At 36.8% G+C, this 27468-nt stretch overlaps 1 protein-coding gene across 1 annotated transcript; it reads left to right on the forward strand.

Annotated features, from left to right (window-relative positions):
* Window positions 1-4733: 4733 nt before the first annotated feature.
* On the forward strand, window positions 4734-26939 carry LOC104452684 (CHD3-type chromatin-remodeling factor PICKLE). The gene is made up of 31 exons (XM_010067150.3): window positions 4734-4928; window positions 7489-7635; window positions 8089-8226; window positions 8318-8472; window positions 8641-8802; window positions 9149-9396; window positions 9496-9591; window positions 9674-9810; window positions 9891-10100; window positions 10175-10282; window positions 11265-11315; window positions 11419-11518; window positions 12052-12194; window positions 12276-12379; window positions 12589-12727; window positions 12853-13022; window positions 15343-15409; window positions 15506-15628; window positions 15887-15996; window positions 16075-16156; window positions 17744-17941; window positions 18185-18335; window positions 18437-18542; window positions 18813-18887; window positions 19866-19927; window positions 20040-20116; window positions 22337-22467; window positions 23743-24118; window positions 24695-24827; window positions 25736-25809; window positions 25959-26939. The coding sequence occupies exons 2-31, from the start codon at window positions 7492-7494 to the stop codon at window positions 26499-26501; spliced, it is 4413 nt and encodes a 1470-aa protein (XP_010065452.2). The 5' UTR covers window positions 4734-4928; window positions 7489-7491; the 3' UTR covers window positions 26502-26939.
* The last annotated feature ends 529 nt before the right edge of the window (window positions 26940-27468 follow it).

A 27468-nucleotide genomic window follows, 5' to 3' on the forward strand; every position in this document is an offset into this window, starting at 1 on the left:
AAAATATTGACTATCATAAAATTGGAGTTGAATCGATATTTAAATTGAGTGTTTCTAAATTACGAAGGCCAATAATTTATATTGTAAAATCTATGTAACAATCAAAGTATATAGGACCAGCACTTGCATTACTTTTTCATATTATGAAAAAAAAAAATTATCAAGCTTAAGTAACTTAAGCATTTGACTCTCTTAGAGAAAACTGGATGGCTCTAAATATCATTTGAGTACAACATCCCTGTTAAAGTCTTGTATTAGTAAAGTTCAAAGGCTCTAACGGTGGGCGCCAAAATGCAATGCCAACCAATTGAAAAGAACATTCAAGAAATCATAAAAATATTACAACAGCAACAAAAGTAATAATGGTGCATTTGTTTTGACAAAAATGAATTATTCAGAAATTTTTTTTTTTAAAATAATTATTTGTATCACTTACAAAAAAATGAATAGAAAAAATTCACCGTTCATGAAATTGTTTACACATAAATTGCTGTTGATAATAACAAATTTTTTTATTGATAAATTATTTCAAATGATACATGCGATTATCTTTTAGGGAAATATTTTCTAAATCATTTATTTTTTTCTAAACAAAGGTAGTCTCGGTAATGTTATAAATGCTAGATATCATCAACTTGACTAACTTACTATCTTCAGTTTGTTAATTAATCGCCCCATTTAATGTGAAATCTAGTGTTATTTACCCAAATTCAGTGGCCAAATTTACTTTCTACAATAGGCATTCATGAGTCACTCAGATTGCATATGAAGTCCAAACAGGATTCAAAGTACATGCTAGATGTCATCCAACCAATGTGGTCTCGGTTTAATTTTCTTTGAGAGCATTTTGAAGGTAAAATCTTAAATGTGGGTTTCGATTGTAGGATGCGTTACGCCTCAAATGAGTGAAATTTATTTATTTTTTAAATTTTTGACTTGGAAAATTACAATTGGCAAGATGGTTATTGATCCCCCCAAAAAAAAAAAAATCCAGTATCTTGATGTTAGCATAAATCCCTCGATATTTTTAAAATTGATTTTCAATGTCCCCAGCAACGACTCCAACCACAAGTACACCTTAAGGTCGATCACGTGACATCACGTGACCATGGGCGTGAGGTATTCAAGGGCAATATCGTTTTTTGCGGCGAGGGTTATATTTTCGCCCATAGATTTGTTGCGTAGTTGTAAATTGCCTCCTGGTGTTTCAAATCTTTCTGCACTGTGCTCCCCATCTTTTGAATTAGTTGCAATCATTCCCTGAAAATAATTGTGGAAAATGAGAGAATTAATTTTAACTAAGGAAAAATGATAGGGAGTGAAATCAATAAATAGTTCTAGGGATGAGAGATTATAGAAATCATTTTCAAAGGGATATTTACTCTAATTAAAATGCTCAAGTCAATCTTAGGTGGAAATTGATTTGAGAACTAAGCAAGGGATCGAGGACCTTCCACCCCCCCCGGGATTTCTTTTTAGTTTTGTTTGAATTTTTAAATACTAATTAAAATTGTAATTTACCATTAGTACGAGGAGAAGACTGTAAATAATTTTAAAAGATCATGAGGCATATTGCAAAATTTTGATACATTAAAACGTGATTTGTAAATATATAGCAAAATTCAAGGCAAAATGAAATTCTTGTGTTAAAAAGACGATGTTGCCCTCAAGTTCTCTTGAAGATGGGTCATGTGACATCCCACGATCGACTTTTAAGTGAGAATGTCATTAGAGTCAATGCTGAAGACATTGAAATCAATTTGAAAACAACAATGATTGATGCCAAAGTTGAGATGTTATGAGGCAAGTTGCGACAACTGTCACGATTTGGAGGGCAAATAATAATATTCCATTAGTAACTTCATTTTAAAATAGTCCGACAAAAAGCAACCAACTGAACATATAAGTGGGATAAAGGGTAAGAGTTTTAGTTCTTGGAAAAATAAACATAATATAAATATTCATTACATTTGGGAAAAAAACAACCATGGGTTGAAATCGTAGTGTACTTTTGATCATGGGGAGCATCAATTAGGTCTAGGTGATTTCCGATTTAAAAAATTTGTAATTGGTTATAAATGGACGATTTGCAATTCCTTATGTTGAACTAGTACCCTTATTATTGACTAGAATTTGGACTCTTGCAGTTGAGAATGCACCTCCTATTTACAAAGAGGATAAGACATAAAAATCTTAAAACATAGAATTCGAAAACATTCAGCTCTCATAAACTCTATCTTGGACCCCTTCTCCTCATTGGTCCCATTAAATCATGTTTTGGCCCAAAAATCCGTTTGTTTGCACAAATATCAAATGGATTTAATTGATTGAGGAGGTTTAAGGGGGGCTTACAAGTCAGAGTGTGCAAAAGAATCGAAACTGCTTGAAACTGAATTGGATAGTTCCATTTGATTACTAATTCTAGGTATGGACTTGCCCATCTAGATCAAACTAGTACACACACATGTATGTATATACATGTATATATATTATGTAGAGCTTTTATGTTCTCTTGAGTTTGATGTATTTGAGCCAAGAGATGACCAAAGTGAGTTCAATTCTAGCTTTGGGGGCTCTTCTTCTTCTTATTCTTCTTCTTTTCTTTTCTTCGATTAGTGGGGGACTTTCTTAGCGAGTTCAATTCTATGGGCCAAATGAAAAACAAGAAACCTCTTATGGGTGTTTTCCATGACTGATAAATAACTTGAATGCTAGAGGTGTTTTTGGTTCAACATTTTTTAACCTGAAAGGAGATGATAGGCCAAGGGATTATTCTCCATAGGTGTTGAAGAGAATTGATTTGTCTTCTGAAGCAATTGCAATGAGGTGAATGACAGTGGCTTTCGAAAGCTAATGACACTTTGGGTTGGAGCTACGCTTGTCAACTATTTAAATTACCCAAGAATGAATTTGTTTGAGACATTTTGATTGGTTTAATGGATCATCAGGAAGCTACAACTATCAATTGTTCAAAATACCTTGGAATGAATTTATGAGGGACATTTCAGCTGGTTCATGGCCCACCTAGGAACAATGGTTCTTGGTTCTAATTTTTTGAAAAGATTATTAATGGACAGTTTTTGGTTGCAAGTTGGAAACCATCCATCCTATAACCGATTACCCCTACTCACATGTTAATTGTCATCAAGAAACTCGGTGTTACCCATCACTTTAATAATTCAATTTTAGAGAATCTTTACAGTAAATTATTTGACAAAACTATTTTCATTTGAAAATAGTGTTTGTTGGATGGTCACAAGGGAAACCATGCATCTAGAAAACAAAAAATGTAAAGATAAAGCAAAATTGTCCGTGCTTTTAAAATAGTGATTGTTAAAAAGTTGGAGTTGAATCGATATTTAAAGTGAGTGTTTCTAAAATACAAAGGCCAACTAATTTATATAGTAAAATCTGTGTAACAATCAGAGTATAAAGGACCGATATTTGCATTAATTTTTCATATTGTGAAAAGAAAATCTTTATCAAACTTAATTAACTTAAGCATTTGGCTCTCTCGAAGAGAATTGGCTTGTATTAGTAAAGTTCAAAGGCTCTAGTTGTTGGCGCAAAGAATACAATGACAACCAATTGAAAAGAACATTCAAGAAATCACAAAAATATTGTAACAACAATGTAATAATGGTGAATTTGTTATAGCAAAAATGAATGATTCGGAAAATATTTTTCTAAAAATAATTGCTTATATTGCTTATAAAAATGAACAAATGGAAAAGAATTTCACCATTCACAAAATATTTAGACATAAATTATTGTTGATAATGAAATATTTTTCACTAATTAATTATTTTAGATGACAAATACAAAAATTTTGAGGAAAATATTTTTCAAGTCATTTTTTTTTTCTAAACAAACGAAGTCTTGGTAATATTTTAAATGCTAGATATCATCAACTCGACTCACTTACTATCTTCAGTTTGTAATTTAGTCACCTCTATTGAATGCGAAATCTTGCGTTATTTACTCAAATTCAATGGGTGGATTTACCTTCCACAATAGGCATTAATGGGTCACTCGGCTGCATATGGAGCCCAAAAAGGTTTCAAAGTACATGCTAGATGTCATCCAACCAATAAGATATTGGCTTAATGGTAATGGAATTTGTTTCTCTTCTTGTGGTCTTGGGGTAATTCTTTTTGGAGCATTACGAAAGTAAAATTGAATTAATCTAGGGGAAGCACGCCTTTAAGATTATCCCGGAAAGTGGACCGAGATGTGCGAAAGCGGTCCGAACACCACTCTCGGCCACAGAAAACAAAACCAAACCAGCCAAATATCATCCTAACAATATTTTAAATGATTGGCGGGCGGGATGTTACAGAACTCACAATAGTAATATCCAAAAGATAGAAGTAGGGTCGATATTTTTCCACCATTGATTCAATAAATTTTCTTCTGCTCATCACATTATTTTCTAGCTTCATAATCCATAAATCCACCCTTTTATCTGTATGAATCCTAGCAAAATTATGTCATTTCCCCTCTCCCACATTTTTTATTCCTTTTAATCCGCAAAATAATTTACTTTTCCCCAATTTTCCAACAATTTTAACAGGTAAAGCAAGGTAACTCACTTCTCCCAAGCAAGAAAGTGACTAGATTGGAAGAACCTCTTGGAGGACGAGGACGAAATTGAACAAAAAAGGTAAAAATCCTGCGCCTTTTTCCTTTTGCGCGACTGATTTATAATCTTCTGCAGCGGCCCCTCCATTTCTTCATCTTTCAACTTTTCAACCCTAAAATTCTCTCTCTCTACCGGCCAGCGGCTCTGCTACAGTGCACGGCATCTCCGGCGGCGGGTGGCGGCGGCGGCGGAGCGGAGCCACGACCTCTGAGGAGCGGCGGCGGCTCCTGGACGGCAGCGTCCACCAGCTCGATCCTCTCTTCGGGCGGCGGATCCCTGGCCCGAGGTTCGTTCCTCCGCTTCATTTTTCCCGGGCAAAAGCCCCTGCCTGCGATTTACTTCGGTGCCTGCGCGTGTGGAAATGATCGGGGCTATCGATCTCGGTCGCGGAATCGCGTGTAGTTCTGAGCGACAGGCTGTTTGATTCCGGTCGTCTTCAGTCGGTTTGGTCGGATTTTTCGACCGTTACTCAGTGGCGATTGGTTTTTGTCACTGGTGTTCGATGTGTTTGATTCGTTGAGGTCGGCAGGAGTTCGGAATTCGTCTTCCCGCGTTCTTCATTTCGTCGATAGCTGTCCCGTTTTCTCTCATTTCATACTCCGGGTTCGCCGTTCTTTTCTTAGGAAATAAGTAATTCAAAGGTTTGGTTAGGGATCTTGCCCGAAGGTTACGCGGGGCACCCTTTTAGGTTTGCTGAGATGTGTCATACTTTCTCATGGACGTCTGCTGCAGGTTCAATGAGTTTGAAATGTGCAATTCAAAGGACCCTGCCTCTCGAGGGACTCCTTTAGATTTGAGGTATTTGAAGAACTATTTGTAGATGTGGATTCGCGAAGGAAGAGAATCCGAATCCGATAGCCTTAATTTGATTCTTTTGTACATTCCTCAGTTGAGTGAAGTGTTTGGAATTAAGATGACTGAGAGTTTAGTGGACGAAAGGATCCGCAAACAACAATGCTTCCTTTTATTCTTGGCCAAATACAAGCAGCAATACACCAGTCACATGCTTTGAAATTGAACCGATTGAATTTACAAAATTCATCATGGACTCCAGTCCACAGTTGCAAAATATATATATATAAAATAATAATAAAATAAATATATATATATAAAATAATAATAAATTGAAGAATTAGATGGAGGCAAAGTTCTTGGTTGACTTTGTTTTTGGCGAAGATAAGGAAATATTTTGGCAAAAGCTTGAGAATATTAAAGGCAAAGGCATAGTAGAAGATGAGGTGGAGCTTCGTTATGGAAAAGTGATACAGAAAAGTAGTTATGGAACGTGTAATGTCAGCATGGGAGGTTTGATGCTAATGGTTAATTAAAGAGGTACCTAAGTGGAAGTAAAGAGTTCAAATTCTTTCCCCATCTATTGGCTGAAGAGCTAATGGCTGCATTGGGTTGTAGTATCATGTACCCCATGGAAGTTTTTGGTTATATTTTCACAAGCATTAAATTTCTTGCATTCATGTTTGGTTGTCATCTTTTCAATCCTTTTGTCTTGTATATAACTCTGTTATATGAGGAAACAAAGAGAACGGGAACTGATGGAATGTGTAAAGGCAGAATTAGAACAAGAAGAAGTGGCAGCTTAATGCAATGATGAAGTTTCAAATACAACATTGTCCTTGGGAACAAGGATTCTTGAAGGGGAAAGAAGTTCGTGAATGACAAATAATCAGGCTTATCAATCTTAGTTACTGCAGCTGGTGCAATTTGCGCTAGAGAAATGTTCTAGCTGTCACCTTTTCTAGTTGGCTTTTAAATAGTTATTTAGATGCAATCAGTTCTTCTTCTACTTCTTCTTCTACTTCTATGTCTCTTTCTCTGTCTCAACTCTGGTTCTCTTTTCTTTCTTGAAATTATTCCCTAAGTTTTTCTGCTAACATCAGCTTCTAGGTGTTTCAGAAAATTTTTGTGGCTGTTGATTTTATTTTGGTTAGATGTCAGATGAAGTTAAAAGTTTACATACTATATTGTAGATCCAAGAACTGTAATAACCAGGTTTTGAATAATGGCCAAGTCTGAACAAGGGAAAAAAAAAATTAGTTTCTTGCACTGGTGAACATTCCTTTGTTAATTTAGGTGGTTAAAGTTGTGTTTTTAAGGTGGCGTATTATCAATTGGGAGGTTCAAAAAATTTCGAAAGTCCAGGTCTTCTAGGAGTAATGGCATAAGACTTGTGGCTTGTAATTAGATAATTTTCAGGAAGATAATTGTCGTGAATTTTTAACGATTCTTTCTTACAAGCATCCTTGCCAATGGCAATCGCGAACATTAGTAACTTCGTGGATGTGATAATGTTGATAAGAAGGAGCATCCCAAACTACTTGAGTCCTTGATCCTGTGGATTTGTTCATATCTTTGTGGTTTTAGCAATAGATTTTATGCTTATGTTTGCATACATCCATGTTGACAGAGAAGGAGATTTTCCAACTTTTACTTTATACGTCACAAAGATTGATCTTCAGGATCCTTTGGTATCCCTCTTGATCTTTTATGTAAAGGTTTTAAAAGTTCCATTAAGATCTATAATAGTAATTGGTTTGGTTTAGTGGATATGATAACCTTTTTTGTGACTAGTCTATGCAAGAAATCTCGTTTCATTTAATATGATAGCAATATGTGTGGGTATGATTTCTTGTATCTTTTCTTTTTATGTGCCAAAGTTTATAGAGTGGTGGATCATCGTTTATTTTTGTTGCCTCTTAAATGCTACTACGATTTTATTCTGCAGTAGTGCAGACATCAAGTTTAAGTTTTACGTATTGCTTCTTGATTTGCTTTTTTGTTTTACTTTATGTGATGAGTTCATTAAACGAGCAATTATCTTCGCCTTGCAGAATATGAGCAGCTTGGTCGAACGGCTACGTACTAGATCAGAACGAAGGCCAATTTACAGTATAGATGAATCGGATGACGATGATTTTGTTCTCCGAAAACCTGGGGTGACTCAGGACAAGCTAGAAAAGATAGTCAGGGATGACGCGGTCTGTATTAGCATCCTTTTTTTCCATTTTTCCTTTTTTCCATGAGTGTAGCATGTTTAAATCGATGCTTCTCCTTTACACTTGAGAGTATGCATTTAAGATGGAAACAGAGGAGTGGGCTGGAAAAGATGGACAGTAAGGACTGCATACTATCATTTAATCAGCTTTGTGACGGAAAGTGGCTTCCAATTGTGCCCTAATTTGGATTTGGGTGTTCACTGTACTTTTGTGCAGTGCTTGAGATTTGTTTTATTTTCTTTTTCTTATATCTTTTAGTACTGTGATTCGAAACACGTATTCTTGGTTTTGCCATTTTTATTGTTATTATAATAATACTACTATGTTAACCTAGTTATCTAGTTTAGTTTTCTAAATGAAAGTTAGATCACAGTTGCTTCCTTAATGATGCAGTTTTCATTTCTGAACCGGTTATCTGCTTTCTTTGATTAACAGAAGGAAGATTCATGTCAAGCCTGTGGTGAAAGTGAAAATCTTTTGTGCTGTGAGACGTGTAATTATTCTTACCATGCCAAGTGTTTGATTCCGCCACTCAAAGCTCCTTATCCCAGCAATTGGAAATGTCCTGAATGTGTATGGCTCCATTATATGTATTCTCTTTTCATTCTTTTGGCAACTTTTCAATTGTTCGGCTTATGTGAGAACTGGTATTTTGTGATTTCAGGTTAGCCCCTTAAATGATATTGAGAAGATTTTAGACTGTGAAATGCGCCCCACTGCAGCTGACGATAGTGATGCTTCTACACTGGGTACAAAGCAAATTTTTGTGAAACAATATCTTGTGAAGTGGAAGGGATTGTCCTTTCTGCATTGCACCTGGTAATTTTAGGCTGCATCATTTTCTCAGTAATGAGAATTGCCATATGAGATTGATTACTTCTATGATTTTACTTTTTGTGTCTCTTTCGCTATTGCTGGGGAAATCCAACTTTTCGTTGGGTGTTCAGCTTTGCTTGTTATGCAACTTCCATCGTATATTCTGCTCAGGATCCCTGAGAAGGAGTTTTTTAAAGCTTTCAAGTCAACTCCACGGTTAAAGACAAAGGTGAACAACTTCCACAAGCAAATGGCATCAAACAATAATGCCGACGATGAATTTGTTGCCATAAGACCAGAATGGACTACAGTTGATCGGATTATTGCATGCAGGTTTGATTATCTTGACCTCTAGTTCTTTGGGAGATCAATTTATTTTTGTTATCTAATCTACTCTTGAGGTGGGGTTTTGAGTACTAGTGCTCCTAGGTATAATGTTGTACATCCGTTGTGCTGCTAGTACTTTTCAATTTTTCCAACTTAGACTGTCATAAAGAAGAATTGGCTTCTTTATACTTGGTTTGGAAGTCAAGAAAATATTTAATTTTTGATCTGGTTTTATTTATTCCTCAGTTTCCATGCTATGTTGATCTTTTCTACGTTCTCATCTGGCGATTTATTGGTATTTGGATTTTTTATTTTTATTATTAAGCGTGGTGTTGTGTACTGAATGCTGTAGGGGAAATGATGATGGAAAGGAATATCTAGTGAAGTGGAAAGAGCTTTCCTATGATGAATGTTACTGGGAATTCGAGACGGATATATCTGCGTTCCAGCCGGAAATTGAAAAATTTAATCAAATACAGACCAGGTCTCGCAGATCATCTTATACTAAACAAAAGAGTAGCCTTCGAGACTCTTCCGATCTGAGGAAGAAGCAGAAGGAGTTTCATCAGTATGAACAGAGTCCAGAATTTCTTACAGGCGGTATAATTCTCATTGTTTGTTGGTGTTGCATATTGCTGCTTCGATTTATCTTCTGTCTTTTTCCTTATCTTTGTACATCTGTTGCTTGTGATAATGAAGGTTCACTGCATCCATATCAGCTTGAAGGTCTTAATTTTCTACGCTTCTCTTGGTCTAAACAGACACATGTGATTCTTGCTGATGAGATGGGTCTCGGTAAGTCTTTGTCACGAGGAAAATTTATGCACTGAATTTGCTTTTGTGTTTTCTGTGTTAAGCTATTCTTTGTTTTTTGCAGGCAAAACTATACAGAGTATTGCTTTTTTAGCATCTCTGTTTGTAGAAAATTTATATCCATTCTTAGTTGTAGCTCCACTTTCTACTTTGCGGAATTGGGAACGGGAATTTGCTACATGGGCACCTCAATTGAATGTCGTATGTATATTAAACTCTTATTGCATCATATTTAATCAGCAGTATCTGTGACCAATTGATGTGAGGTTGTACTTTCATAGGTCATGTATGTTGGCTCTTCCCAAGCTCGTGCCATTATACGGGACTACGAATTTTACTTTCCTAAGAGCAAGAAGCTCAAGAAAAAAAAATCTGGCCAGCTTGTTAGTGAGACCAAGCAAGATAGGATAAAATTTGATGTCCTCTTAACATCGTATGAGATGATTAATCTGGACACAGCATCATTGAAGCCGATTCAGTGGGAATGCATGGTAAGATCTGTTGGTAATTGAACTCATAAAGATTACCCAACATGATGAAGGCTTGACCCTATGTTTTCCCTCAGATTGTTGATGAAGGTCATCGTTTGAAAAATAAGGATTCTAAATTGTTCCACTCATTGAAGCAGTATTCAAGCAGACATCGAGTCCTATTGACTGGAACCCCACTTCAGGTGAGTTGTTTATAATATTATCCTGTCCTAAGTGTGAAATGACAGTACTGCCAAGTATTAGGATTCACTTGAACAACTTTCGACTTATAGCTAGATCTGCATTCACTCAAATCTTGTAGTGTTTTTTATTATAACAACTTCCTACTTGAATGCTTAGCTTATGTTTGATTCACAGACCATTGAAGCCTTTGATAGAGAAAATCACGTGTCCATTATTTTTTTAAAGATGATGGAGGGTGTAGTTTTCTTGAGGTGCAAGCCAAAATGTCATGAGTTCATTGCCCATATCTTTACAGCTTATGGCCTACTTAATTTCTTGACTTGATGTGGAAAGAAAAACCGTTATTGCCGTACAGACTGATGGGATAAGCAAACCCAATTACATTTGCAGCTAGATTTAGCTTTTTTTAAATTCTGCGTATAATCTTGTTTCCATCCTCTTGTGGCGTGTGCTGAGAACAATTTGAGGACGGTGTTTACTAACTTAGTTGGGGCTGGGGTTTGAGCGACTGAGTTTGGAATGCTGACTGAATTTCTTGGTTAAATTGTCAATCTTTCCTTCTGAACACTGAACCACACGGTCTGTTTATTGGTTCTGTCATTAGTTAGTATCAACCTTATAGTATCTTTTCATTCAGAGAATGTCAGTGGAGCATTTTTGTTGATACAAGTCTGAGTTCCTTTACTTTTTCCTGGTGGAGTCAAGACTAGTGTTAATTTTGTGTGTAATTAATTTAGAAGAATTACCTTGGGTGGGTGGTTCACAGCGAGTAAACTTTGGATGTTGGTTAAAGCATGGAATAGTTAAGCCAAGCACCAGTGTCTTAGTTGCGGTAACAGAACTAAGGATTAGATGTCTTGTGTATGGAATTTTTCCATTTTCCAGCTTTTCTTCTATTCATGTCTGTGTTTTGTATTACCATTGTTTTACTTAAGTTATTGGCAACAATTACTCACAACTGCTTGTTTGGTACATTTTCAGAATAATCTGGATGAGCTTTTTATGCTTATGCATTTTCTTGATGCTGGGAAGGTTTGTCTACATGGACATTTAGAATATATCAGAGTACTGTTTCTAGATCTATGATGGATTTGAATCTGGCTGATACCTCCCCGATCGATTTTGGTGCCTGCAGTTTGGAAGCTTGGAAGAATTCCAGGAAGAATTTAAGGACATCAATCAGGAGGAGCAGATTATAAGGCTGCATAAAATGCTGGCTCCACACCTTCTCCGAAGTATGACTCTTAAACTAGTGATTCAAACATTTCACGATTTACGAAGGAGAACAGACAATTTTTTGTTGACACTTTTGGCTGAAAGAGATATAAATATTCTTGGCCTTTTGTAGACTTCATAAAATGCTGGCTCCACACCTTTTTTGAAGCATGACTAACTAGTGATGCAAATGCTTCACATTTTACAAAGGAGAAGAAACGACTTTTTGTCAACACTTTTGGCTGAAAGAGTTATTTCATCTTCTTGGCCTTTTGTATCCCTTGTCAATTTTTCTTCACTGTAAGTGACAATAATTATCCCTAAGATGCAATTAAATTAGAGAATCAAATGTTTTCTCTCAGTGAAGTTAAATTCCAGTGACGTCCTGGATAGGATTTATACTGATTGGAGACAATAGCTCGCGAGTAGAATATTTGTATGGTTGTAGATGCATGGTATAGTAGACGTATGGTTACCATATGTAATGGGAGTTTCATTTTCAATAGGTTTAGTCTTCTTATTGGATGTGAATCAAATTTGTGTGATACTGCAGGAGTAAAGAAAGATGTCATGAAGGAGCTGCCCCCAAAGAAGGAACTTATTTTACGTGTTGAGTTGAGTGCAAAACAGAAAGAATACTACAAGGCCATTCTAACCCGTAATTATCAGATACTAACACGGCGAGGTGGTCCCCAGGTAGAATGAGAGATTTACTGGAAGGAGCTATATTTTATATTTGACAACACCATTCTAATTAAATTTTGTTCTGAGTGGCAGATATCTTTGAATAATGTGATTATGGAACTGCGGAAACTGTGTTGCCATCCTTACATGCTAGAGGGAGTTGAACCGGACATAGAAGATAGTGGCGAAGCCTACAAGTATATCATGATCTCTTTGATTTTGTATCGTGTTACTGAAGATGGCTTTAATGTTTGCATTTCACAGAATTTTATGTGATTTGCTGCCTAGAACACTTGACATGGTTATGAGAGCAGCCATGTATTTGATCCGATGTTGTGATGGTCTGCTAGTTCGATGTTCAAATTAATGAGTCCCCTTTTTTCTTCTTCTACTTATCTTTCGACAGACAACTCCTGGAATCTTGTGGAAAATTGCAGCTGTTGGACAAAATGATGGTGAAGCTTAAAGAGCAAGGACATAGAGTGCTTATTTATTCACAATTCCAGCATTTGTTAGACTTACTTGAAGATTACTGCACTTACAAGGTATGCATCTGATGTCAATACTTTGAATGTTTATTCTTTTTGGCATGTAATTTGTGGTATTTAGTGTTCTAATGTCATTATTGGCCTATACAATGGGTGCGTTCACATCATATATTCCCATGCAGAAATGGCAATATGAAAGGATAGATGGCAAGGTAGGTGGAGCAGACAGACAAGTACGTATTGATCGCTTTAATCAGAAATCCTCCACCAGATTTTGTTTCCTTCTCTCTACAAGAGCTGGAGGCTTGGGAATAAACCTTGCTACTGCAGACACCGTAATTATATACGACAGGTAATACGGTTGATTTTATCCTAATTTCTAATAGTATCTCAGAGTTTGCCCTGAATAAATATTATTAAGTGGTTTGGCACCTAAATTAGTAAGCTGAGAGATGGTACATTGGTTATGTATGTGGCAATCTGTGATTTGTTGAACTAAAAACTTTTAAAAGAGGATTTGCTTTATTGTCATATCTATGTTAGATGGATAATGGTGTTGACATAGTTATCTTCCTTGGGAGGTGCCTTTCCTCTCCCACGGTAATTAATGTGAAATAGGAGGAAATGAGAATCTATTTTATTTGGCAAGAAAACTTATACCTGGGGCTAACTTTGGAGGATGTCGCTTGTGAGAACAAGGAATCCAATAGGGAGGGTTTGAGGACATGTAGTGTGTTGTTTGTGTAAGCATGTTATGGGGATAATCTTGTTTACGTGGTGTGTTTTGGAGGACTATGGAGTATTTGATACTCCATAGTGAATTGGAGCCTGGAAAGGTAAAGTTTCTTTATCTCCTTCTTTAAGCAGTACTCCTTTTCCCCCTTTCAACCAAAATTTTTATGGATCAGAGATCCTGTTTGTTGTTACTCTCTCAGTACAACAATTTCTCATTCAATTCTGAAATCTATTTTTTCTGATTGTTATTAATTTTGATTATCATTAGATCTGGAACCCGTTCTTTGGGCAAACATAAAGAGTATTTTCCATAAATGAATAAGAACAATGTAGGTGTTTATTTTTATGACATTGGATGTCTGGTTTTATTGGACACCCAATTAGTTTAATTGGGTCATGACATCTCCCATCATATTGCAATTAGATACTTTTTTGTGGATCAGAGATGTTGTGTTGTTACTCTCTCAGTACAACAGTTTCTCATTCAATTCTGGAATCTATTTTTTCTTTTTGTTATTAATGTTGGTTATCACTAGATCTGGAACCTGTTCTTTGGGCAAACATAAAGTGTATTTTCCATAAATGAAGAAGAACAATGTAGGTGTTTATTTTTATGACGTTGGATGTCTGGTTTTATTGGACACCCAATTAGTTTAATTGGGTCATGACATCTCCCATCATATTGCAATTAGATATTTTTGTTTGTAAGAGTAAGGGCTTGTTTCGTATTTGGAAACAACTTGTGGATGGTTAAAGATATAATTTGTAAATGATAATTATCATTTTCCATAAACGTATATCTAATACTATGTATCTCTAATTATATCAAATAATGAGAGATACCAAATTAATCTGTTGTGGATCCTTCTGCAGACATTACTTGTATTTGAGCGTGTTTTTTTGGGGAACTTCTATTTAAGCAATTAGTTCCTTTAAACTTTGTAACAAACACTTGATTGATCAAGGATTCCTTGATTTTAATCAGTATGTGTTTTCTTTAATAAAATTGAGAAATTTGTCTTGAATGATTTATGCAAAATGTAAATTGTGCAAAGTTTCTTTAAAAACTGTCATATCATTTAATGCATGACGTGTTATATATTGGTGTTCGTCTAGTGCACTTTTATTTATACATCTTTCCTATCTTTGCCCATTTTTAACAGTAGGAAATATGATTAGTATCTATGTTCAGTTTTTATATAATTATTGGTCACCTACACGTTATTGTGGTGAAGTTCTTTTAGTTTTTCTTTCTCCTCCCTCCCCCTATGTCTCACACTTGACTTCTCTCTCCCTAAGGTCTCTCTTCCTGCTTGGGCCTCACCCACCCACCCACCCACCCACCCTCCCTCCCTCCCTCCCTCCCTCCCTCCCTCCCTCTCTCTCTCTCTCTCTCTCTCTCTCTCTCTCTCTCTCTCTCTCTAGGTCAATTTATATTCAGGTACAAGAACATTAGATCTGTTGAAAGCTAATTGCTAGAAATTTTATGGGCGGAGTATCTCTTAGTTTTGAACAGATACTGAGGATATATCTCATGAGTAGGAGTTGAAGGATCTTTCGAAAGCAGAAATCATTACTTCTCCTATTATTTGTTTTTAATGTCCGAATGGGATAATAAAAAGCTAGAAAAGACGCGAATAAGGCGTTTTTCAGCTTGTCTATTCCAGCCATTTTGTTGGAGACTTTATGGAATGTATTTCTCTTTAGAGTGGGGGATTGCCTCAATTTTTTTATTCTTTCTTTGGTTCTGGAGTTAGTTGACAGTGTTTATATAAGTATTCCTTTATGACGTGATTAAGGCATTCTAGTTAGTCTAGTTTATGTCAACATTTTAGATATTGCTAATGATGGGTAGCTTTCCTTATGTGGCCTGCATTTATTTTTCTCTTTCTAATGGAAATTTCGTCCACTTTTTTTTTTTTTTTTTTTTTTTGCAGTGATTGGAATCCACATGCTGATCTACAAGCAATGGCCAGGGCTCATCGACTTGGACAAACCAACACAGTTTAGTGTTGTTATTTAGATATACTGCAGGACGTTTTTTTGTATTTTTTTTTTTTTTTTTTGTCTTGACGAAAGAGGTTCCTTTCCTGTGCTCAGGTAATGATATACAGATTGATTACCCGAGGTACCATTGAAGAAAGGATGATGCAAATGACTAAGAAAAAGATGGTTTTGGAGCATCTGGTGGTTGGAAGGCTAAAGGCTCAAAACATTAACCAGGTGGACAGCACCCATCCTCACAGATAACTCCCTCTCTCAGAAGTGAAAATATAGATAACTTCCTTTGAGCAGTTTAGACCTGTTTAAACACTTAAATGTGTTTGCGGAATTTCTTTTGTGTAATACATAGACTATATCTCTGCTCATCATGAAAGAACTCCAGTTTTACACCTACTTCTAACCCCCATCGCCACACCTCAGTACAGCCCCCCTCCCTCCTAGTGGTGAGAGTTCTGATCTGTTATTGTCTGGTCACAGGAAGAGTTAGATGACATAATAAGATATGGCTCAAAGGAGCTATTTGCTGATGAAAATGATGAAGCTGGAAAGTCCCGCCAAATTCACTATGACGATGCTGCCATAGATAGGTGAGCTTCCATCTTTGTTATCTCCATTACTTAAAAAATTATAAATAATCAACATGAGATTGTCATGCTTTATAACAGACTACTTGATAGAGAACAAGTTGGAGTTGAAGAGACGACAGTGGAAGATGATGAAGATGATGGATTTCTGAAGGCCTTCAAGGTTTTTAACTTAGCGTCAACCTTGAAAATTATAGAACTTTTGTCTTTTGTGTGATGTGATGGGAGATTTGTCTTTGTCTAGTGAGCTTAAACTACACAGTGCATTTAGTTTTAGATTTCTAATCTCCAAGAAAGAAGTGGCTTAGGAGTTATGAGACTCTCCAAATGGCAGTTCTTTACTCCTGGATGAGGGATCATTGGTAGGCAGGATAACTGACAGTCTGTCTGGTTAACAGGACTGAGAAAGTGGGAATAAAATAAAAGGAATTGGTGGAAAAAAATTGAGAACGAGAATAATAATCACTCGCTGAGTTACCTTGTTTGATGACGCTTTAGAAATGAATGTATGGTTTAAATTTTGTAGGTGTGAATTACTATGATACTAAATAATACATGGATTTCTAAGATGTACTTACCACATTAAGTTTTCTTCCACAAAAAGATGCCAAGTAAAAGCCTTAGCTATTGGTCCATTTATGAAGTTACAATATTTGTTGACTTTGATTCATTACCACCTCTCCCTATTCCCATTCCATCAGCTCTGTACCTGGTAGGGCTTTAGTATATGACAGCCAAGCAGGCACCTTTTGTTCACATCCTTCATCAAGAAAATCCATCCTGCTTCACGGTGCAATGTTTTGAGGCAAAGAGGTAGCGAATCACAACCAGAGGAGATCGATAATTTCTTTCGATTTGATATTCTTTTCCTTTTCAAGGGGGGAAGAGGAGGCTAGGGGTTGTGGTTGTTGTTTTACTTCGTTGGGGCTGCTGAATCGCACATTTCCTTGCTAGGACTAATCTTTCGATAGGCATGAGGTTTAGGGCTATGGTCTGACATACTGCTATCTGACAGTTATTTGACCTTTCACTGTACATTTTTCCCCACGAGGAACTGTATAACCTGTTCACGTTTTAATTTCACACTTTCTCAATTCTAAATCATTGCATTTGGCCTTGTTGCACGTCTTTTAATCAAGAAAGCGAGACACTGGCTGGGATGTGACCTGGATCAAAGTCCTTCTAGGATGTTCCTTCTGTATTCCATATCACCACAGGCCTTCCTTTTTCTTTTTATTATCATAGTCACTGGCGATTTGGCTTCTGTGTTCTCTGGTGGGGTAAATCTTTTTTGTGAGATCCACTTAGATGTGGAAGGTTTTCTAATAACTGTAAAGAAATTGCGAGCTTTATGGGCTTAGTTCCACACTGTGTCATTTTTTGTGACCTGGCAATGAAGGCTGGGTTGAGCAGCTAAGCTGATACTCTGGGAATGAAACTAAACTTCACAAGGAGACAAAGATTACACAAATGGGAGTCCCTGCATGTCTTGAGTTGGCTTATTCTAGAAATGATCAGACTGCCAACACTTTATTCAGATGTATGCTATTAGAACTTTAGTTTCTCCATTTGAATTCATAAAATTTATGTGACCTTCTTCCATTGCTTGAGCCTCTATATACTTATTGGTGATATCTATGATCTAAACAATTTGACTTACTGCTGAGCACTCCATGGAGTAGAGTCCAAGTGTCGGTTCTTCATTTTTAGGGCATCATGCTATGAATCACTATAAATGCCTTTTTTCTAGGTGGCGAATTTCGAATATATTGATGAAGTAGAGGCTGTAGCTGAAGAAGAAGCGCAGAAGGCTGCTGAAGAGAGTAAATCTAACATGAGCAATTCAGAAAGAACAAATTTCTGGGAAGAGCTGTTAAGAGATAGATATGAAGTGCACAAAGTCGAGGAGTTTAATGCCTTGGGGAAGGGGAAGAGAAGTCGAAAACAGGTTTGTACTGCATGTTTTTGCCATGCTATAAGAAAGTGGCTCGGGTGTGCTGTTGATGATGATTATTGAATGAATCAAGCTCTAGGGAACTTTTTCTGTTAGGCTGTCAAAGAATTTCTCATTTTTATAGAATTACCTTATTTCCTGTTATATGTTTGGAGGTCTAGAGCGATCATTAACACACAATCAATCTGAACATTCAAACTTTGTTCTATTCAAATTGGGTTATTGTGAATTTTATAGATGGTATCTGTTGAGGATGACGATCTTGCCGGACTGGAAGATGTGAGTTCCGAAGATGAGGATGATAACTATGAAGCTGAATCCACTGATGGTGAAGCTGCTCTTCCTGGAATTCAAACTGGAAGAAGGCCTTATAGAAAGAGATCTAGGGGTATGTCAATTTCTTTTTCCATTTTAGCCGGTGCAATTTGTGCTTGATTACCATATTGTGCTTTTTCACTGAAGTGCTCATCTTTGATCATGTTTCTGCAGTTGACAGTACGGAGCCACTTCCTCTTATGGAAGGTGAAGGACGATCATTTAGGGTACTGGGATTCAATCAAAATCAGCGGGCAGCCTTTGTGCAGATTTTGATGAGGTTTACTTCTGTATATGCAAAATTCAGTATCCATTTATTGGGTTCAGATTAAATCCTGCAAGCTTGTGCAGTGATGAACAGACAATTTCTTTCTTTTCTCTCTCTCTCTTCTTCTTCTTCTTCTTCTTCTTCTTCTTCTACTTCGCATTTTTTTTTTCATAGGTTATCGTGGATTCTGCATTTTAGAAAGTGAAGCTTATTATTGAAAATGTATTATTATGAGTTAAGAATAAACTTTTATAATGAGACTTACTTGGAGCTCTGATGCAGATTTGGAGTTGGTGACTTTGACTGGAAGGAATTTACTCCCCGTTTAAAGCAGAAGACTTATGAGGAAATTAAAGAGTAATGTGTTACCATCTTACTTTATAGTTTTGGGAAACTAGGGATTGGAACATGATTCTAATATTTTGCTCTTTTGTTTGATATTTTCTGTATAAGATATATTCTGTTGGATGAACTTTTGCAGGTGCTGTTATGTGTTACTTAGGCAACTCATACACTTGAACAGAAATGTTTGAGTTACATTTTTCAATTTTCCTCAAGAATGAGTTTTGGTTTTATCAATTCCCTTTTTCTCAGGATCACTAGATAGCACAGGTCTAAATAGGCGATTATGATCTTTCTTTCTTCTCATATAGTATGCTTTAGGCATCTTAATACTGTCAATTAAGACAGATTGGAGGATTGACTTATTGAAGCTTATTCCAGGTTTATATATAAGACTACTGGGAGTACTTGGTACGCTTATGGTGGGATATTGCAATTTGATGTTTAGTTTGGGCCTTCCCCCCTTTTTTTAGAGAAAGGGGGAGAGGAGGAGGAGAGAGAGAAGAGAAGGGGGGTTCAGGTTCAATGGAATATGCTGAGGTTCTCTGTAAAAGGAAGTTCCGAATACATTGCAATCACTGAAACTGGAGCAATGTTGCAAGTTCAGCCGTTCAGCTCATATCACTGCTTTGTCCTTATATGGTGCATGTTTATATCTACTTCATTGAGTGTAGATTGTCGCATGGTTGCACTTGTAGTATTCCAGTTATTTTGTCAATTTAGTTCAGCTTACTATATGCATAGTGTGCTGTGTATGATTGTACAGCTGTCGATCATACTACACATTGGTAAAATATCCATTGCAGCAAGATATTAGTTTTTGGTATATAATTGGCTGAAGTCATCACTTTTGGATTTTGGATTGATATTTGGCATGATAAATGTGTATGCCATGCACGTTTGAGTAGCATCAAGCCATAATTGTATTCCTCCTAAAGCTGTACTTGTTCTAGTTATAATTGGTGTTGCTAAGGAGTGGATCTGTTCTTACAGATACGGAAGACTATTCTTGAGTCACATCGCTGAAGAAATTACAGATTTGCCAACCTTTGCAGGTAATTAGTGCTTGTGTCCTCTGTTTACTTAAATCTAGGGATTTTGTATGTCACATTTTGTTAATTATCTTGCTGCTTCTTGTGCCTTGTTTCTCATGATGGTTTTTTACAGATGGTGTACCAAAGGAAGGACTTAGAATACAAGATGTCCTTGTCCGAATTGCTCAATTGATGCTGGTAAAGGAAAAGGTAATTTTGTCAGTAGTGCTTTAATCTTTCTGTCAGTGTATCAGACAAACATATATTGAAGTCATTCGTTGACAGGTGGGCTGGGTTTTTGTGCTTGTCTTTTGCATTTGTCTTGTTTAGTAACACTGGAATCAATTATAGCATATGCAGAGATGGGCCATTTGGCGTCCATTAGGTCTGAGGCAATTTGCTTGATGCTTGGGCTATGATCAATGCGATTATCTAAGTGAAAAAATTAGCTGATCTGGATCAATTCTCACGATTTTGACAGACATCAAGTTGATCTTTGATAAGCGTATGATATCATAGTGCACTGATTATCTGAGTGAAAAGATAAGCTGATCTGGAGCAATTCTTACGATTTTGACAGACATCAAGTTGACCTTTGACAAGTGTATGATATTAAACTGCACCAATGTGGTTCCTCCTATTTGCAACCTAGTATTTGAAAAAGATCTAAATAATGCAACATCCCTCATTTTGAAGGACTGCCTATCTTTCTCCTCCAAATAGTCAAAAAAATGGAAGCAGGGATTACAGACAAGACTTTCCATATTGTTACAACAGTTCAACCTTGACCAACCTAAGAGTTACCGGCTAACAGACTCTGCCTGTGGGCAAACTAATGTGCAAGAATGATAGAGACGCATTTCAAAGTCTCTGAATCTTAAGGCAATGGAGCATAGGAGAAAAAAATATGTATAATGCTTACCAATAGAGCACCTGCTGGCTAGCAGCCAAGCGTTTCTCTCCAAATTTTGTATGGTTAAATTTCAACCCCCAGCACTCCCATTAAAAAAAAAATCTGTAGGTTATTTAGTTTTCAAACAAATCTTGCAAGGAAAAGGTTGCCAGCTTCTGCTGTGTACGAGTAATAGCTCCTGTAGGCTCATTTGCCAGGGAAGATCCCATGATAGCTATTTAATAGTCATCAGATAATCTCTCCATTAAATGATTATTTGTAAAAAGGTATTTTGGAGGTCAATGGCTTATGATACTGGCTGTATACTGTGGTACTTTATGACAGCTACTGGGTGGGAATCACTGCAGGCATTTGATTGCACCAAAGACGTATTTTGTTAGCCTATCTATCAAAGGAATTTCTCTGGTCTGGTCCTTATCAGGGATAAAAAGTACCCATGATCAGGATTTATGTATATTCTATAGCTTAAGCTTATCATTTTGTAAATTTTCATATTCATTTCATATGTAGGTTGTTTTTTTTCCTAATGTTCACATGGAAAGATTTGGCCTGTCGGTCGTTTTATGTGTTACTGATTCTGCCTTGATAGCTTTCTTCCTTCCAATGGTGCACGATTTCACTTTCAGTCCCTGAATTAACTTTTGCACTTATTAATGGTGCTTGCAGTTTAAAACTCAAAGTAAACTATTTTGATTGTGATAGTTCATATTGAAGGATCACTTGCTTTCTTTGGCCTGATCTTGAAGAGTTTGGTCATATGATGTACGTGTCTTTAATCATAACTTGAAGAAGTTGTAGGTGGTGGTGTCCACATACAGTCTCTAAGAATCTGTACCGAACAATGCTCTACACACTCATAAATTCAGTTCGGCATATGAAGATTTAGAAAATAAAATTGTTTTATTGTAGGATGTTTGCCTACTTATCAAAAATGATAACATGTAACTACAGGGGATTTTAATTTTTAAAATAATGTAAGTTACCTTTCAACAGAATTCAAGGAGATTTATGTTATTGTTGACTTCAGAAGATGAAGATGCCTGTCTGCTAAACATGCCTGTCTGCTAAACAAACTTGTGGAGGTTAGATAAATTTGGAATTTAAGTTGCATGTGTGCTGTTCACTAAAGATCCGTCACATGGTTTGGCACCTTCCTGGTCATTTTGCAATAAGAGATCTATGGCTAAAAAGAAGAAAAAAAAAAGAATTGCTTGTCTGCTAGAGCTGGGGCTTACGTAATCAAGAAGTATATGGAATTACAGCCTGCTTCCCTGTGCCCTACATAATGTTCTGACTCAATCAGTTGGGGATACAAACTTGATGTAGCTTTATGATTGGATCATTTTATGTAGGGTGGGTAGGGTATATTTCATAATATATTGTTATTACATGAATTGGCCATCTTATTTGTTTTGTCTCTCTTGTGCATTTCTTGGCCTTTGACTTTTGGTTATGTGCAAGCTGAATAGTATCAGTTCAGCCATGAGTAATGGCGATAGCATTTTCTGAAAATGTAGGTGCTGTCAGCATCAGAAAATGTTGGGGCACCACTTTTTCCAGAGGAAATATTATTGCGCTATTCTGGATTGAAGCCTGGAAAATTTTGGAACGAGGAACATGATTTATTGTTACTGCGAGCTGTGCTCAAGTATGCCTTCTAACCTGTTTATTTACTAAATTGGTGCTCTGACATCTGGTTTCATATGGTTAGTATCTAACAAGTGCTCCAAATTACTATGTTTTTAAGAGCGAATTTTCCAGATTTCACTTCAGTGTATGTCCCATCATTGCCTCCAGCATTTCCCCAGGAGACTTCATACTACTTTTAGTAATGAATGAATCCTTATAAGATTAGCGACTCAATAATTTACTAATCCTTTTTCTGATTTTTTTCCATGCTGATGTGACTGAGATTCCAATGGCACTCATCGGACCAGTCTGCATGATAGAAAATGATTCCAGTTGCCAGAAGCTAGGTGAACTTAAATAGCACTTTTTTTTCAACAACATCACCACAATCAACAAACCAATTCTTATCTTGTTAGGTAGTTGTGGACTATATGAAAGTGTTCTATTTTATTGCGGTCGGTTCTCTGTCAAGTCTTCTGAAAAAAATAAAAAGTCCATATCTTTTTAAATCTTCTTCTTCAAAATTGGTTTTCTATGCCCTATATAGCCTGACTCTTCATTTCAGCAGCTCATCATTGGAGCATCCAGAGGCCTTTGTCTCACATGGCAAAACACTTTGAAAGAGTATCTGCTATCTTATCTTCAATAGGCCCTTCACCCACGTTTGCTCCAAATAATTTCATTCATTGTGTATCTTTCCTAGAGTGTCAGCACATCCATGAATCATTTTCATCTCCACTACACTCAATTTGTGTACTTGGTGGTGTTTGACCGCCCAGCATTATGGTGCCATAAAGCACTGCTGGTCATATTGTCACCCTATAGGTTTCCCTTCTGCTTTAGTGGCATTTGGCAATAGCCAAAACACCACATGTACATCTTGATGTAATCCATCTTTCTTTTGCTCTACTAGTAAGGTATTTGTCAATTTCCATCCTCTTGCAAAATGGATTCAAGTAGCGAACCCCTACTCTTACTGATTTTATGCTACTCCTTACATGAAAACCGGTAGACTCCAAACTTTTCCACCAGAGTTCAAGCTTCTCATTTACTCCTTTTTGGTTTATCATGTAGGAGCAATATATCGCTTTGTACCAAGAAAAGTGCCTTTTTCAGATCTGCTTAGGCTGGCTTCTTTTGAAAAGTGTCATTCCATTTAATTTCTTCTATTAGTAGGGATGTCATACTAGATTGCTGGTCTAGGGTATCATGTGTACCTGATGAATGAGAAGTAAACCTTCCTGTTTGTATTAATTTGATTCTCGTTGTATCATTTCTGTCCTTGAATTTGAAGGCATGGATATGGACGATGGCAAGCTATTGTGGATGACAAGGACTTGAGGGTTCAAGAGGTCATCTGTCAGGAATTAAATCTCCCCTTTATAAATGTACCTATCCCAGGACAGGTTCCTGTTCAACCTCAAAATGTTACTAATAGTACTGATGCAACTGCAAGCAACAACCAGCCCCAGGGAAATGGCAATGGAAATGATCCAGCCGTTAATGTATCACAGAGAGTGACTGAAACTGCCACCCAGGGACAGGTGTATCAAGATTCTAATCTTCTATATCATTATAGAGATATGCAGAGAAGACAAGTTGAGTTTATCAAGAAAAGGGTGCTTCTTTTGGAAAAAGGACTTAATGCAGAGTATCAGCAAGATTACTTTGTGAGTTTAAATCTCTCCAGTTTCTGAACACTTACCATGAAGAAATTATTTTACTGAAAGTTCTGCTTGAAGTAATTTCAAGGAATGTGGCTTTATAGTTTACTGTGTTGGGCTTCACTGTCTGCATAATGGAGACTGCATCAAATTTTGAAGATTCGGGGTATGATTGGGTTCAGAATGAACATAATAGGGAAATCAAATGTGGTAGACCAGTTCTGGAATAACTGGATTAAATTAGAAATGAGGAGTAAATTATTAGCTCGTAGATGCCAATACTAATTTAAATGGTGTTTACCCCCTTTTTTTCTATTCTACCCGTAGTATACAGAGTAGGGTGTGGTCCCTTGGGATTTCCACTACAAGTTTTTCAGGGTATTGGGTAAACTTTTGATATTGCAAACACTCATTTAATCCATCTGGTTTCTCATCAGGCTAAAATAAATGATTCATTGATCTGAACGGGGCAAAACTTTGTTATTAACGTTGAGCATTTTATGTTACTCCATCATATCACATTGAGGTTTTGGTTGATTCATGCCTGGCTGATACTTTTTTCCACTGATTAATTGATTTCAGGGAGAGTTAGGAGCAAATGGGAATGCTTCTGAGGCGCCTGAATCTGAACCTCGAGCACCAGAGGCACCCCCTCCAAGCTCTGATAATGTTGATATGAAGATAATTGAGCAGCTGCCTCAGATTAAAGTCATTGGTAAGGAACCTTCCCTAGTCTTCAATTTTGGGTGATTGTTTCAAGCTTATTAATGATGTGGACCTCATAATGACATCTTTCATTATTTTTTTATAGAAAGAAATTCTTCTTTTCTTATTTTTTCTTTTTTTGCTTATATGTGCTGATGCATTTATTTCTTTATTACATGCACACTTCTTTGATGAATATTATCTTTTATAAGTATATGAAAGGGAACCAAGGGGGTGTGTATTCCATTCTAATGGCATTTAGTGTATGGGTGGGAGGAAATCAGTTCGCATCTTTAAATCCTTTACATATAAATTTTTCTCACAAGTTAATTATGTGACCATTTTGAGTAGGAGAACGCAGGATTATTCCAAACGGCGGTCGCTGATTTCGTGTGCGACCATTTTTTTCAAATATTTTTCCCTCTACTGCAACCTGATTTATAGTTCGGATATGCAAGTCCTTAAATTTTTTGTAAAATGGTATATATTGAATTAAAAGAACCTTGCCTAACATAGTTAGGCATATTATGATATATTATGTGATCAAGGACAATTAAGCGTTTGAAGAAGAATCTGAGCTTGAACACTAACTTCAGCTCTTAATATAGTATGTTGGTCAAGAAAAACTCATAATAATTATAGATTATGGGGGTTGAAATATTCTAAGCAAACTGGACTTATGCTGATAAGTAGAGATCAAGGGTAGAAAGTATACGACCATTCTTCATTTTTTCACTTGATGTGCACACGATAGGGATTATACAACAGAGAGGAATGCTGCATTTTGGGCAATAGATGCAGGACATATTTGCATTTAGAACTTAGAACTATCTATTTATGTCCACAAAGAAGTACATTGATTGGATGACTCTTTTGTGTCAACTCTTTCCCCGTGGTTCATTGTATGTTTGTCAACAGCTGCAGAGGAAATCTCCACTGTTGCTTGTGATGATGATTCAGACCGAATGGAGCTTGCGCGGGTGTATAACAAGGTGCCTCTATCACATTTGTCTATGATAACTTTATTTCGAAACGTTAGCACATTGGCTTTGGTGCTGTGAAGATGAATTCTGTCCATGAAACTTTTTTTTCTTCTGAGGAGCTCCACGGTTGATCTTTAATTTTTCCATCTTGATTGCAGATGTGCAAGGTTGTTGAGGATAATGTTCATGAATCAGTGCAGACGTTCTATTCTGACAGCCCGGCCAGTCATAAGTTGCGGAAGAACCTTATTCCGCTTGAAAACGCCTTTGAAAGCATAACTCGAATCCTAACACCTGAGTCAGGTGACCCTCCTAAGTCAGAAGATCCAGTGGTTGGTCCAGGTCAACAATCAAAGGCTGAATCGTCCAAAACCACTTCTGCATCCTTCACTCAAGAAAATGGCAGCGCGAGTGCTGCCATGGCAGACACTGAAATGCAGGAGTTAAATGAAGATACGTCGACGACAGAAAGCAGGTTAGCCTTAGCCCGTGAGAATTGCACGCGGGAAGAGTATGTGCCTCCAGATGATGCTGCCGCTGGTGAAGATGCTAACTTACCTGGGATTGAACCTTCAAGCTCGGCTGTCACTAAGGACGACGATGTGGAAATGAAAGAGCAGAATGTCCCTGACGAGGCAGAAAACCCCGAACCCAATGGAGATGGTGGTACTTCTGAGCCTGTGATCGTATCGGACGACTAAAAGATACAGCGGCGACATTGCTGACCCAGCAGCAGGGTCACCTCTTTAAGAATAAAGTTCTTACAGACTATCATTCCGAACCATCTGAATCTTACATTATTGATGCATGAGACTTTTATTGCTAGACTCTTTGCTCGGGAGGTCCCGACGGAAACGATGCGCCCGTCTCATTTGGATTTTCGAGGTCGTTTGTTTCTCTGCTGTCTCGGCATCTCCTAATCATTTGGAGTCGGTTTACAGTTAATTGTTTAAGACTGGTATGGTGCAGTTTAATTGCCGAGAGACTTGATCTTTGCTGCAGTTTGAGACTTTGAACAGAATAATGGCTTGTGCCAATGTTTGACCGGCAGGGCGTATGGAGGGGCACTCCATGTACATATTTTCATAGCAGCTTTTCAAATTTACTTTTCAAATTTACCTTCTGCAATATTTGCTATATGTCGAAGGAAATGCCTCCTTGGATTTATCCATTTCGGTTTTTATCTTCTTCTTTTTCCCCCGCAAGATGAGTTTTTTCAAAGGCTAGGATTTGTAAAGCGGTCGAAAGATAGAAAATCATCGCGCCGCTTTCTAAATTCAAAATCTGCATATTACTTACGAAAATAAAATAAAATAAATGTTCTTTTTCTAATTTACGAAATAATTGCATGTGGTGCGGGAGTTGAGGAGTGAATCTTTTTTTATTTGCGGATCGGACAATAATTTAGTATGTTCATATTATTCAATCTGCCATGATAAAGAAAAAAACGTGGGCACAGTGAAATCATCAGCCTTTTCTTTCCTCAGGCAAGAGGGAAACGTTATAATAACGTTAGAATTAATTTTTTTTTATAAAAAAAAAATTATATGATTTCGTACCGTTTCATTCAATCACAGTTGTCCTTGTATTTTTATCTACTCCAAGAGGAGAAAATATCCTGTGTGTTTAATATCCGAAAGATGTCGGGAGGAAATGGTTTAAGGTCAT

The sequence above is a fragment of the Eucalyptus grandis genome, chromosome 7 (genome assembly GCF_016545825.1).
Source record: "Eucalyptus grandis isolate ANBG69807.140 chromosome 7, ASM1654582v1, whole genome shotgun sequence".
NCBI lineage: Eukaryota > Viridiplantae > Streptophyta > Magnoliopsida > Myrtales > Myrtaceae > Eucalyptus > Eucalyptus grandis.